Raw genomic sequence first — 15,042 nt, forward strand, 5'->3', positions numbered from 1 at the left:
TTCCTTGACCCCCTCCACCGCCCTTTTTTCCAAGCACGCACACGCACACACACTGTAGTTCTATGTGGTACTGCAACTAAACATTCCAGTAATAGTTTCCATTTTTACCCCAGTACACAAATACAACTTTTCATTCCTTTCCAAAGCTAATGATTTCCTTGACTGGATATCGAACAGTGAGTCAATAAAGCCTGTTCAATCCGCTGCTTTGTTTCCATTTCTACAATCACTGACGTGATTCAATAACTTCAACGGAACAGTGCTGCTGGCTCCAGCAGGTATTTAATTATGTGAATACAAAATGTTTCATTCTGTGTCTACACAATGACCAATATGGTGATGTGTCATCTTTTCAGGCGTCATGCAGATTTGCAGATCATTTGATCATGCAGATCTTTCAAATGAAAGCTTCTATGTGAACGTCCAGTTTGAATGTTCAAGGTATTCCGAATGGAGCTTTCCAGTGGTTCCACGTACATGACTGGAAACTTTCCATTTAAAAGTCCAATTGGATGCCGCTGGCAATTTCATTATTTAGTAGAGACATGGATCAATAGTATATCTGCATTGCTTTCAGAACTTTATGCATCCGGTGTAAGAGAAGTTAACTATGTTCAAAGTGTCCACCTGTGAGATGTCAAAAGAAGATATAGGACAAGAACAACAAGTACACAGTGGCATGCCTTTGTAAGCCTCAAATCGTCTGACCTTTTATTAAGCTCAGACTTATGTACATCTTCATATACCCTAAGGGCAAGAATGATGGAAACAAGTATTTATATGACAGGGCTTAGTAACAAAAGACTCGTACACATTATGACATGCTCATAAAAGAAGAGTGGTGACTCACATGGCAATCACAGTTTCAAAGCGCTCTTTTTTTTTTCAAACACACTTTGTGAACAGCTATTAAAACTTTTTCGTCCAGTAACCTTTGTACACTTCTGTTGTTGTCAACTCATTGGCAGACCCAGGTAACCAACACATTCAGTAGTTTCAAAGCCTCAGTGGGCAATACGTTATCCCTTTTGGTTTGTACTCCAATGCCCACGCATTGTCACAACAGGAAAACAGCAACTTGAAAGATGTAAGAAATGCCAGTTCTAACTAATTTTCTGAGATCAACCTCTAACAGCTTTATAACAAAAAAGAAATGAAAAAGAATTCCCAGAAAAAAAAACTTCAAACTGATCAGGGCTTATGTGTTCGCACTTTTTGTCTTTTTACCTCTTGATGCACCAGAATTAAGCAGCTAATTCTCAAAACTACTTTTACTCCTTTTGCAAACCACAGCATCGACAATGCATACCCAATAAATGTGCATTTGTGATTTAACTTGGCAAAAATTGCACTCCAAACACATCCCATCTTGCTAAATTCCTCACTCCAAGGCCCCTGAGTTACTGTGCACAAAGGTATTGAGAGAGAGAGAAAGAAAATAATGAGAAAGGAAATAATTATAGCACTGGCTGCCCAGCGGGCACGTAAAGTAAAAAAAAAAGGGGGGGGGGACAATAAACACGCTTGCTATGCAGATCTTGCACGGGTAGAACATAAGATTGCATAATCACAGCCAAATTGCCTGGTGTAAAGCATCATGTTCAATATGATCATTGCACAGCAAATATGTGCACAGAAAAAATGTGTCACATGGTCCCCAAAAAGCATGACCAAGAAAAAAACCACTCAGCCTAGAATCCTCTCACTGTTGTCACTGTAAACATAAGAAAAACGTTGCACTATTCACATGACACATCAAGCAGCACATTAACATCTACACTGTCACGCACAAATTTACATGCAAACAGGAAATAAATGTACAATGAATAAAACAAGACATTGTGTACAATAAAACAGTATAAACAATCCACACTTCAAATGCTCAACTCGCCTAAGTCACTTATCGCATCAGAGGCTATCTTCTTGCCATCACAGAGAATAATAATGAGAGTGTTCTGAATAGGTAAAGTAAGCCGGTGATATCTGACGTTGTGGTAAAAGCATGCGATTACTGCCCAATCAACAGAAAAATAAGATAATTATGCAGCATGCCTCCATATCATTTGTGGTGCAAACCGTACGCCCGCATATCAATGCCCCTACTTTTCCGTTTCTTGGTCAGCAACGTCCATGTGAGGTCCGCGACAGAACAGAATTCTAATAACATGCATAAGAATTTATAAATTCTTCTCACATCTTCTTTTCGTTACAGTTCTAGTTAGTGACAGAGGCAATTACGGCCCACCGTAAGAACATCTGTAGAATGAAAGCCTTGCTTAAACCAGCAGACCTCAATTCATAAACGGTTTGTTCCGAGCTAATGAGATGCTATGCGCCAACTTACTGAATGGTGTTCTTGCCAGGCATGGCCACACCCTAAACAATGCGGCCCTTCCTAGCGCTGATGCAATGATACGTACACATTCATTTCATGACTACGTGACTACGAGGACTAATGGCAAAACACTCAAAGGAATAAAGTAACACAGAATGAACTCGTAAAAAGCAACAAGTTGTATAAAATCTCTTGAGCAATCAAAATATTGCATAATAAAACGCAACAAAAGACATGGAATGTCCCGACACAAAAAATATCTGGGCACACAGAATGAATGACACCGTCTGCAGGAATGCATTGGTGCAAGAAAAACAAAACGTGCGAATATAAAACAACAGATGCTTCTTGTTTGTGACCCAAAGCTGTAGTATGTTAAAAGAGTGGTGCAAAAATATTTACAAACAGCTCAAATATTTGGGAAACTGAATATACTGAAGCCTCAAAAGCATGCAGGACTGCTGACTAAGCATGGAATTAAGTACTGAATATCCAGATGAAAACAATGTCAAACAATGTGGTAATACATAAACCACTCTAGATGGACCAAGACTACAGCCCGGTGCACCGGAAAAGATTAATAAGCACGTATCTCACTGACATCGACTCAATGACAACACGAAGGCAGCGTTCTCGCACATGTTCCAGTTGAAATGGCCGCTTTTGCAAAAACTGTAAATACTGACATCAACTATGTCCACACCACTCACTAATAAGAACAATGTTTTGTTTCGACCTTGCTGACCTTTTCTCCAAGTGCCTAGAGGAGTGAGTAACCCAGAAAACCAAATATTGTGGATATGTTTGTGACAAAATGTACGTACAAACACAACATTTGTAGCAGGCAGAAGTGCTGTCTATTGCATAAAAGAACACAAAGTGAAGCTGGCCATCTCAGAACAAAGCCCTGGACTCTACCCGAAAGGTACACATTCATCAATGGCAACGCCATTGTCTCAGGTCACAAGCAAGTCAACAAAGCCCAAAGGAAAATGTCGAATGCAAATAAACAATAAAAAGGAAGATCCCACCACCTTCATCGCATGTTTGCAAGTCTCTCTCTCGAAATAAATGCGCTTTAAACAAAAGGAATTGTGACAACGCTTATATCACAGTTGTAAAGAATACAGTAATGTTATTAACCATCGACCACTTGTGATGCAAGGAATGCTGACATGCTCCGCTTTCAAAATCTGAATCCCAACTAAATCCTTCACGTGGGCTACATTTGAACTCAACAGGCATCCTAGAAAAAAGTACCAGCCCAATCTCCAGATTAATGTGACCGAAATGGAGTGTACCACGGTCTGTATCCAGCAGTATCCAGCTTTGTGACAAAAACTCACACAAAAATCCTGCTTTCTGCATTAAGCTAGCATCAGTTCACCGGTAGCACTAAATGAATCTCTAAATGCTTCTTGAATATAAATGTATCAGTAATCCAGGAAAAAATAATTAAATTTTGTCATGACGTAGGCTGCAACAAAATGACCAAAAACTGCATGACGCACTTTTCCGGCCAGCTTGCATGTCTACTATTTAGAGCGCTTCTCTTCTAAACCACTATCTACCAAAAGCATAAACATTGGAGAACTTTAGAGTAGTATCAATGATAGAAAGAAATGTACGGACACATGGTAAACTTTTGAGTATGCTTTCCTCTAAAAACATCTTGTCAATGTTTCTATCCCACTCAATCGCACCACAACTGACTTCTTAGGCCACTTTAACGACAGTTAACACTTGCAAGAAAATGCACTACCTCCAATGAAGTCCCCGCTCCAACAAGGTGTCTTCTTTTACCCAGCTGTGGCTAACGTGACTCGTGCGATGTTACAACAAAATTTGCGTTACAGTAACAACTTTTTACACAGGCAAAAAGTTGGCAGAAAGACGGAGCGACGTTGAGCTAGACAAATAGCATTAGACCTATAAGAGGCACGCATTAAAGTTAGACACGTAGCAGAACCACCTCTGAAGAAACGAAAGCATTTGGACACATTTAAATAAAACCCAATCTGCATTGCTTCTAGCCCAGAAATAGAGATAATTTTGGGTCATGGAGAACAATTGTAGCACACAAAAAGGGGCAGCCTATGCAAAGCAGACTGTTACAAATTTACCCTGGACGGCATATCTATACATATATATATATATATCAATATATTTTATTTTCAAGTAAAAAGACTACTTTCATTCAATAGCTACAAGCCTAACTCATACCTCCTTTCCAATGTGACCATACTCAAACAAATGCCAGCTAGAGCAGATCTAAGTTCTTTAAAGCCTACCTGTAGCTTTTCAAGTAATGAAAGGAACAAATAAAACACAAATGGGACAATTCACATACAAATGTAGCAGGACAAAAAGAATAACTGAAGAAAAAAGCAGAGAAGTATAATCTGTGTGACTTTACCAAGCAAGCAAGCCTCCTAAGCTTTAATTTTCTACCTGCGAAAATCTCGCCTGTCACCTGCCCCATTCAGGTTTTGTTTGACGGCAACCAATATGCAACAGTTACACCGTGAGGGTTACATACACTACCGCTTACGTAAATAAAAAGGAGAATCAACACCATGTGTGAGCAACATATTTCTTACTTCCCTGAAGTTGCGCAAAAAAAAAAATAATTCGAAGTCTAACGGTTGCTGTTCAAGCCTGTCAAAGCAGCCCCACATCTACTACTACTCTTTAGCCTTGAACCATGCATCGATACGATACAATGGAGGAGGACATGCCCCTCCAGTTCGAAGGCATACACTACAAGACTTCCCCGAAAGAAGAAGAAAAAAAAGCTCAACAATAAACTCTCGCAACACCTAGAGCACTGATCACCAGTCTGTCCAAACATGTCATATATTGCATCAACAAGTGGAGGAGTCGTTCTCTCTTCCGTAAAACACTTAAACAAGTTTGTAGCAAACGCCACTCATCACCGCTATCAAGGAATGCACCCACACACACAAGAAAGAAAGATGGACAGAGGATGCGAATGCACATGGGAACAATGGCAAAAGCAGCCCAGATGAAGACGAAACACAGTGCATTCAAAAACAGCCCACACATCATCATTTCCCCTCCGTCATCATTTTCCCTTCTGCACAAAGCCATTGGGACAAATGCAAAGGAAAAGAAAATCTCTACGAAAATTATTTTCCAACGTGTAAAAGTGTATATTTGCACGCTAGCCTCAACTTAAAGATTTCGCAGCATGTATGAAGAGATCGGCTCCTGCGAATTGCCCGAGGAAAAATGTTCCTCGAAATGTGGCGAGACCTGCCGCAGCTGGAAACGTTTCCTGAAAATTCGCTGACAGGAATGCCTAGCTGATGCGGAGAACCGACAAAGCTCAGCTTTCACATTCAGATGGCGCCACATGCACGAGACACCACGAAGTTGCAGCCCGCAACATCTGACCGCCAAAGTCGGTGGCATGTAGAAAGTTTCTCCTTGGACTGGGTAATTGGTGAACGAGTGGCTAAGCAGAGTAGAGCTGCCCTGCATCACTACTCAATATAAAATTCTGCTACGCTTGGGACCCGCTTCGCAAACATCAAGAATCTTTCAAATGTGTCTTATATAAGCTAGGTTACCTAGAGTCCAAGCAAGAATCTCAGTGTCTACATGCTTTTCTCCCTCCTGGCCCCACGACTGGGCTGCCAAGGTAGGCAGGAAGTCCCCTAATGGAGACCCCCGACATACCAGCTTGACGCAGCTAATTGGACACAGCAGCAGCTTTACACTTTAAAAAATATGACAATAGTTACTTTTTAACTGACATACGCATCATGAACGTGGCAATGAGGAGGGTGCAAGACCGCAAAAATAAGCGAACAGGGTTCTCCAGCTTCTGAGCGTAATGGTGGGTTTTTTGCTGCAAGTAGAAGTGTACCATTTGCCTCATATGTTCACGCTTACATAATCTACCGCTTTGCACACAAAGTGGTTCAGAACCCCTTTAAAGCAGAGCCCCTTGTTTTCAGGTAAAGCCCAGTTTCACCCGACCCTTGTGCCTAAAGAAGATTTTTTAGCAACTGCATTAAGAGCAATTTCTACCCAAAAATGCGTACTGCACAATCCAATATTCCCTGGGTTCGATCTCGACCTGCAGTGGCTGCGTTTAGATGGAGGAGAAATGAAGAGGCGGCCGTGTGCTGTGCAATGTCAGTGCACGGCAAAGATCCCCAGGTGGTTGATATTACTCCCGAGGCCTCCATTATGGCACCCCTTTTTCTCTCTTTCCACTCCCACCTTCCTCCCTTCCTTTACGGCGTGGTTCAGGTTTCCACAGAACAAGCGTGACAGATACTGTGCCTTTCCTTTCCTGTGAACCAATTACTATCATTCAGTAATCATTATTCTTCTCATTTGCATTTGATTCTAATTGAAAATTTCAATTCTAGTACATTGATATTTGTAATGAAAGAGAAAAAAGAAACAATTTGGTTTGGTTTACGGGGTTTAACGTCCCAGAGCAACTCAGGCCATGAGAGGCACCGTAGTGAAGGGCTCTGCAAATTTAAACCCCTTGAGGTTCTCTAATGTGCACTGACATTACACAGCACACCGGTGCCTTGCTTTTTTGCCCCCACGGAAGAGCAGCCGCCACAGCCAGGGTTCGATACTGCATCCTTGGGCACAGCATTCGAGCGCCCTAACCACTGCACCATCGCGGCAGGGCGAAGAAAAAACATATATGACATCAGAAACAGATGACATGTATGTATTAAAAAATGACATACTATATGTATTAATCAACAGCCTCCCTGCAAAGTATGTATAAACGCAATAAAGCCTTCACTGATAGTCCATTAATTTTAATGAAAAATAATGCAGAAAAATCAAGATTATTACAAGAATTTTAGGTGAATGCCGAATTTTTAACGAAGAGCAACAGGGATCATTTTTTAGCTTCGAATTATGGGAAGAAAAAAAAATAACACCAGATCTGAAAGCAAAGGGCCCTCTCCCTGAAGCACAAAAACATTACTAGGGTGCAATTAAGTCTTCTTACGTGTGGAAATGCGCAAAAGCACTGCCAGTTCTGTCGTGCCGCCTGGTGGATTTGCCCGACACTACGCTCGCGGACTCCGGCTGCACTTGACCAGATGGCGAATTTGCCTAGGTTAATAAAGCAGCAGCGTAGATGAAACTTTATGAAGGCGACGATGTTTACTGCACGGGGCGAGAGTGTGTTGCAGTTTTACACGAGGCGTGATCGGCTGTGGCGATAGTATAGTGCTCTCATGCCCGGGTCTAGGAAGCTGATGTGACATTAAAATCTCGATACACAGGCATTTCGGGTTCACCCGACCATGGCGTCCATGATCACGAACAAAAGATCAGGAAATCATCCACAGTGGAAAGGTTCAATGTGTACAAAGCACAGCCTACCCATCACCATTCCAGGATTTTCCTTTGGTGTGCAGTTGCTATGACAATCGTGAAGGTGCAATGTTAAGGTGCCCTGCTAACTATCCAAAGGTGTCTACTTTGACTGCCGTCACAGCCTGTTTCAGCAAGCAGTAAAGCTTTGGAAAAGCTAGCGCAAAGAACTGATCCATTGCAGAGTGCTGATAAATGCTGTCGTCCCTCCCCGCCCGTTTTCCCCTCCCATCCTTACATCCAAAAAGGCTGAATGGCCATTACAAAGCTGGTAGTATGAAAGGTCAGTCCTGTCTGGCATGCGATATCGATTTTGCACAAAAAGCTACAGTCCAGGTACAATGCCTGTGCAACATCCCCACCATATTCTACTGGGTCACGCCCAACTGCACGACCACAGAGCGGCTACAAACACAAACATGCCCCCTTCCCAGTATCCCTTTATCCGCTTACTTCTGTAAGGTCAGCAAACAGTTTCCCCAAATGGGACGACTGCTGCTATCTTGTGTCAACAACTGTAACAAGAAGCAGAGTGACAAGCACAACCTCTCATTGCTTCCTCATGAGATCTGCTTCTATCCATGGTGAGTAACGTTAGTCTACCTAAGGTTGCAAGACGCATCAGAAACCCTGGCGCAGTGGTTTTATGGGATTTCAAGCCACTAACAATGTGATGTCTCAGTGCTGTGGAAGCACCCCACGCACTTCATCAATGTCCATTTCACCCAGAACCACGCACTCATACACACACGAGCATTTATGGCGCATTTAAAAATAATATAAAAAATATCAAGAAGCAAACGGGACAGCAGACCACCACCACTTGCATTAGGACGGCTCTGTCTTGAAGACGCGCGTTCCGCCACCCCCATTGCCACCGCCCAGATCGTTGAGGAGCCCTCCTCCACCGCGCCCATCGTCCATGAGGTTCGACTCGCTCCCGATGTTGTTGCCACTGTCAAACAGGCTGGCCGACAGGTTCACCAGGGAAAGGTTTGGGGCGCTGGCCAGGTCACTCAGATTCATGTTGAGGTCGCCAGAGGTCAGTGCAATGTCGTTGGGGTCGATGCCCAGGTCAAGGCTGTCCAGCTTCTCGGCCGTCTCGACTACCTCCGGCTCAAAGGCAGGGGGCGCCACTGCGCCAGCAGCCACGTCGCCCCGGTAGTGGGGGTTGACCGGTGTTAGCTGCGCCATCGCAGCAGCACCGACCTGCTGCACCATCTGGTGGTGGTGCTGCTGTTGCATTGCTGTTGCCGTGGCAATGGCTTCTGGCACGGGACTGCGACCTGTAAAGCACGAGGGCGGCATTTCCACAGTCATCCCCACTGACTACCAGTCAGAATTTTTTATTTATCTATTTAAACACACTGCAGGCCCTTTTCGATCCCTCACAGGAGTGTGTACAATGCAAGCAGTGGCCAACAAAGAAGCAAAAAAAACACAAAATGTATAGAAGTGTTCTCTCATTAGAACATTAATTAAAACATTAAAGAAAAGTCAATTTTCAGGATATAATCAATAAATGATTCCACGGACGTTCACATGACCGCATCTTCGGGTAATTTGTTCCAACAGGAGATTGCATCATGGAACAAGGAGTACATACGGATATTTAGACGGCTGGTAGGTTGACGGACTATTATACTATGCTTAGTTCTAGATGAGTGTTTGAAAGGAGTGACATAGCCTAACTTGTGCTTTTTCTGGCACTAAAATGGCATGCGATGAAAAAATTTAAAATGCTACAGCAGAGGTTCATTGCCATGACAGGGTTGAGAAACTCTTGAAACATCAGAAACTTTGAGAAACATGGGAAAGCAGGTGTTGCCGGCCTACTTATAACAAACAGAACCATCACGCGTCATTTGTTTGTCATATCTCAATGTCTGGTGTAAGTGGAGCAGACTAGCAAGGGGCTAAACTTTTTGGTTTAAGGGGGGAGGTAGGGATCAGGGCTAACTTTTTTGTTCTTTGACCTAGAGCAACGAAATTTGGTAGCCACACTCAAAAGTGTCTTCAATAAAGAAATATGGAGTTTCGTTATGATACCTTGAATAGTTTTCAAGTTGCAAAATGTTACATGTGTTCCGCTTGTGGAAATCCTGGCACTGTAACGAAACATGCCAAGGAGCTGCCTTCAGTTTTAATCTTTGCTCAAAAGAGCCCTACAGGGTACAGCAGTTCCAAATTTTTTTAAACCCTTTATTTTTTTTTACACAGAACATCATGTTCACCTTCACTAACTGTGCAAGAACTTGTCATTCACAAATTAGCTGTAGAAGAAAAAACTAAGCCCTCAACGAGATATTGAAGACTGTCATACCCTCAAGCACACTTCATGGAATACTACATAAAAACAAACAGATTCAAAATTGGTCCAGGCATTCCCATGCTACCCTCTCCACAGACAAAACAGAATGCCCAAGACACACTTTTGAGAAAACGTCTCTCAAAGTTTTCGGAGCAGTTCACAACTCTCAAAATGCACCAGGACTGTAGTTTTCGCTGTCTTTGGTAACACGTGACTTTTTGGGTCTTTGCCCTTTGATTTCATGCGCACGAGACGAGTTTTTGGCTCGCTGATGGTCCTTTTCTGCAGCCCTCTGAAGGGCAAGGGCACCAGGTTTTACGCCCAGTGTAATAAGCTCGCAAGGTGCCTGCATTGTACCTAGCAACTGCCTCGTATACTGCTGCTTCTACAGTGAAGAGGGAGGCATGCTGCTGCTTCGATATTAATGTCCAAATCAATGAATGAAGGCTTTCGGCAGCGTTCCAAGTCTCGTTGCCACTACACTGAGCCAGTGAATGAGGGTCGGACAAACGCTGGTAGACCAGTAGCAGCGCTTGCACAACTCTGCTTTATTTGTGGAGGTTGTGGCTTGCCTTCGGCCTCAGCTGCACGGTGCCTGCACCAGCTGCGGGCACCAGGTGGGCACGGATCGTGATGGGGCTCAGCATATGTGGATGTGATGTGATGTAGTGTTGCCATCACTGCATTCTGCATTTCTTCCACATGTGTGCTCCTTCGCAGGGCTAGGCCATAATAACCAGTCAGTCTTTTTACCAAATCCTGCGTCAAGCCACCTTTCCCACCAAGTACCTCTCCCTTCTTGGCATTGCTCACAAGTGAGCGAAGTGCTGTGCCCATCCTTTTTTTTACACGTGGTTCACACAGTCCGCCTTTGTGAGAGGTATGAACCCATATGTTTGTTCACTGCACAAGGCCAGGTAGGTGCAGCTGTCTCCATCACAGATTACGTTTGTATACGTGAGGTAATTTCTGTCAAGAGAGCATCCAAAAAGCTGCAGTGCTGCTTCGACTTTCATGCGCCCTGCGATAACATCAATGTTGTTTTGAACTGGTGAGCCTTCTTCCATTCATGGTATGCAGGGTCACTTTCAGTTGGCCCTATTTCACACCCAAGGCAGAAGTTCGATAAGACTGTACAGTCAAGCCCAAGACCCATGTAAAATTCTACTGCACAGCCTACACCAATGTGCGAGCTGTGCCCACGTGTCAACCACGTGCCATCATACAAAACTGTGATGTTCTTAGTGAAGTTGACTTTGAAGTGAAGTGAAGTTGAAGTTAGTGATAATGAAGCCAGAGCTGTGAAGTGATGGCAGCGCAGTTATAAAAGCAGTGCAATTGTGCAATTCGAGGTACTGCTCCATTAGGTTACATGAAATCTGCAGGCTGGGAAGTACCATCTCCTCACCGCCTAAAAGTTAAGTGCTGTTTTAACGCGGTAACGTTAAGGAGCTCCTGTCGCAGAAAAGCCGGTGTCGTCGGCGTCCAGTGAGCGATAAATCCCAGCATGCACTTCATAAATAAACATGCACTTCATAAATAAAAAGCAAGTTCCAAGATGGGCTGGGTGGGAATCGAACCAGGGTCTCCGGAGTGTGAGACGGAGACGCTACCACTCAGCCATGAGTTCGATGCTTGAAAGCGGTACAAAAGCGCTTCTAGTGAATGCGGTAATGCTATGTAGCATACAACGTCGTAGCGGCAAAGCCACATATTAGTAACGATACAGTGTTTTCCTATTCCTAGATTTTTCTAGCGAGAGCTACACTAGGCCAACCGCTTTGCCTCTTCGCCATAACGCCCTTTCATTGTGGCCGCACCTTCGCCGTGATCCTACTGACCTTGAGCCGTTGCTTAGCAACCGCCACAGCTGGCGTCGCCGCTGTGGTATTTGCAGCCACAAACTCGCCGTCTCTAAAGCGATCAATCGCGCCGTTACACTGCAGTTGATCTATGAGGCCACTGTTAAACCAAGGCAATGGCGCCACTCGCCCCTGACGTTTCGCCGTGCACCCTCACAGGTTGTAGAATCAAGCGTCTTTCCTTTCTTTAGATCACTATCCTCGCTCACCCGCTTCTCCCCTTCGGGCCGCGCGGGTACCGGTGCGAGGATGCCCCAATACCCTTGCGTTTAGTAAGTTTTCTCGACAAGGTGCAATAACGCTATCGCGTTCCACTCTTGAAGGCGAAGCTTAAGCGTCCTCTAAATTTTTTCATTATCACCACCAGCTTAGCGCAGACATTCGGTTCATATAAGTTACTGTCTGCATGTAGAACGCTGACATAAAACTATGCATAAGTAATGAAGAAACCATGTTCTCGCTGTTGCAAGGATTATACATGTCAGTTCCATAGCCGCCATCAAATGATGACCATGCGATCCATTACTCTCTCGCTCGACCCAAGGAAACAACTGAATGATAACATGTCAACCTAGTCCTTAGGAAACTTGCGCTGAAGGTTTTGTTTCTCAGCTATCTCATTTATTTGCATTACTTTTTTTACTGACAATGGAAATTCCTTGCACAAGTACAGCTCTAAGCACTGTGATCTGCCTGTTAATTAGCAAATAAATTGTCTGCGCTGGCAAACACACCTGAACACACTCTACGTCAGTTACTTCTGACCACACAGGATTGCCGCATTAAATCGATGAAAAACATCAGTAATCAACCCGTCCAAAATGAAATGAAATTGCATTCTGAAAATTGTATTAAAAAAAGTCTGCCGAATTATTAAAAGATAAGGCTTTATAAAGTCCTGCCACTAGGCATAACACATCAGACTTCGGTGAAGTTTCATGTCGCACTTTTTTTTTGCAATGTATGCGAATCACTATCAGCCTGCCAAAGTTCTGGCACTATTGCTTTCTGCAGTGCTGCTTGTTTCTACCTTACCGCCAAAAATACCGATACAGACTCATTATAGTGGAAGCACAGCGCACATTGGCAGTTTCCAAAGATCTGCCCATTAGCCCACAAAGCACAAAACAGAACAAAACAACAAAAAGAAGCAAAAAAAAAAAGAATGTGCTCTCACCACTCTCAGGCCTGGCCTGATTTCTGACTGCCTGCCGCATAGTTCTAGGCACGGACACCGGTGGCGCTACAAAAGGACAGCCCGCCACGCAAGAACCGAGAAGATGGCGGAAACGTCAGGCAAGGCACAGAGCAAAAGGAGTGGGTGGGAGGCAGGAGGGAGAGAAAAAAAAAAGGTAAATCATCAGAAAGAAAAAAAAAAGAAAGAGAGTTGTGGTACCACCATTGTGCTGGGTACGTGCAAATGAACATTAAAATGTGCAACCTTCTAAGAGTGCAAAAAAAATTAAAAATTTTCAATGCAGTAGCGAAAATAGCAGTAAAGCTGAGCCTCGGCTGCCTCAGATGCACAAGGATGCAAATCATGCCTGAAAACACGTGTCTACCAACCCATTTACATGAAGCTTATTGGGCAGTGTTTTCCAGAAGTTCAGGTATTCCAAGAATACCTGGAATTCAGGCATGGTAGAATGTCTTGGTCAATATTTTAAAGAATGTTTTACACATGCAATTGCTCCACTACTACTGCAGAAGTGGCTTGTGTGCAGGTTTTATATCGCTCAATAAGGCAACAATTATCATTATAAAACGAGGATCAAACACTTCCACTTTGCACGTCTCGTCACCACCCCATAAGACTGCCCAAGTTTATGGGGCACGATCTGTTGCACGGAGACACCTCACACCTCTGCAGAAGCAGCCTGGTGAACTTCCTCAATCGTCACGTAACCTGGCAACCCACAACTCAAGGTGAAAAGAGAAATAATAAATAAACAAGGACTTGTGCAAGAAGCAGCCCTATCAAACAGTTCCCAGGCCTGCAGGCATATTGGCATGCAAGGTGCAATGAAGTTCTGTTTGTGAAAACAAGGGTACAACTGCATTCGCATGAATATAACGCTATCAAGACAGGCAAGCAAATCATCCAAAAGAAAGTGCGTTTTCAGCGAATAGCCACTGTCGCTACTCAGCTCCTTATCACCACATGCGAGCATGGCATCATCGTCCGTACCATCAATGTTATTAGAAAATTCCCTACTTGTAGAAATGGTCTAGATGCTGTAATGTGTCCGCTATAATGTGACATCTGCCATTACTGTTGTTCCAGTACTGCTGTCATAGCCACTATGGTCATTGCTTCATCGGCACTCACCACCACAGGCACCAAGCAGGACGCTCTCCTGGAAGTAGCGGTCAAAGTAACCCTCGCCGATCTTGCGCTTCTTCCGCTCGATCGCCTCGGGGTCTGGAAGAGGAGAGAAGGGGGTTGAGACAACTGCTTGCCTTTTACACCTTTTTTAAACCTTTTAGACCTATCATGATTGACACATGTACAGAGGGCAAAGGAGAATCCCCAACCACTATGAGTAGCTGCTATTTTGACCACAATTTCGTGCAAAAAAGGAATGTCAAGAAAATTCAACATAAAGAAGAAAAAAAGCAGCAACAAAGAGGGTGAACTGCACAATGCAAATGGACATTTCACAAAGCTATTCACAAAGTGCTGCTACGAAAGACGAGATTGAACACACTAAATTATCAATTCAGGCAACAACTCATAACTCAAGGCCTGTTGCCCATTCTCAAGTGATCATGAAAGAAAGCATTGGAGGCAAGAAAAAAAAAATATGCAAAGAAATCAATACTGCGGCTCAAGGTTGGCACTCATGAGTGGGGGAAATATTCAATCAGTTAACTATGATAGATCATATTTGACATGCTCTAACAACAACTAACAAAGGGCTGGTTGGGTGTAAAACGCACTCAATTATCGTGCTACTATAAACACAAGACCAGGCATGTGAGCGTAAAAAAAGACTGTTTACTACCATCTGTCTTTTAGCAATACCTGAATGTACTTTTGCACAAATCTGTTTACATTCCCAGGTCAGTGCACACACAATCATATAAAAGCCTTCCCAGATTCGAATACATACAAAGCATCAGTGAGTATGTGTACCATTGTGATTGAA

At 43.6% G+C, this 15,042-nt stretch overlaps 1 protein-coding gene across 5 annotated transcripts in view; it reads right to left on the reverse strand.

The window, feature by feature from the left end:
- Positions 1-684: 684 nt before the first annotated feature.
- Positions 685-15,042, reverse strand: part of LOC146173007 (embryonic polarity protein dorsal-like) — a 33,291-nt gene continuing 18,933 nt past the window's right edge. For 4 of the 5 annotated variants that reach the window (XM_084583439.1, XM_084583437.1, XM_084583436.1 and 1 more), the window contains 3 exons: positions 14,223-14,315; positions 13,071-13,136; positions 685-9,006 (listed from right to left, as the gene is read on the reverse strand). In XM_084583439.1, the coding sequence (XP_084439565.1) occupies positions 8,549-9,006; positions 13,071-13,136; positions 14,223-14,315 (617 nt within the window). In that variant the 3' untranslated portion in view covers positions 685-8,548. The remainder of the gene's footprint in view (positions 9,007-13,070; positions 13,137-14,222; positions 14,316-15,042) is intronic. The other variant, XM_084583440.1, reaches the window with a different exon arrangement.

Source organism: Amblyomma maculatum, chromosome 11, assembly GCF_055883805.1.
Source record: "Amblyomma maculatum isolate TAMU_Amacu chromosome 11, ASM5588380v1, whole genome shotgun sequence".
Lineage (NCBI taxonomy): Eukaryota > Metazoa > Arthropoda > Arachnida > Ixodida > Ixodidae > Amblyomma > Amblyomma maculatum.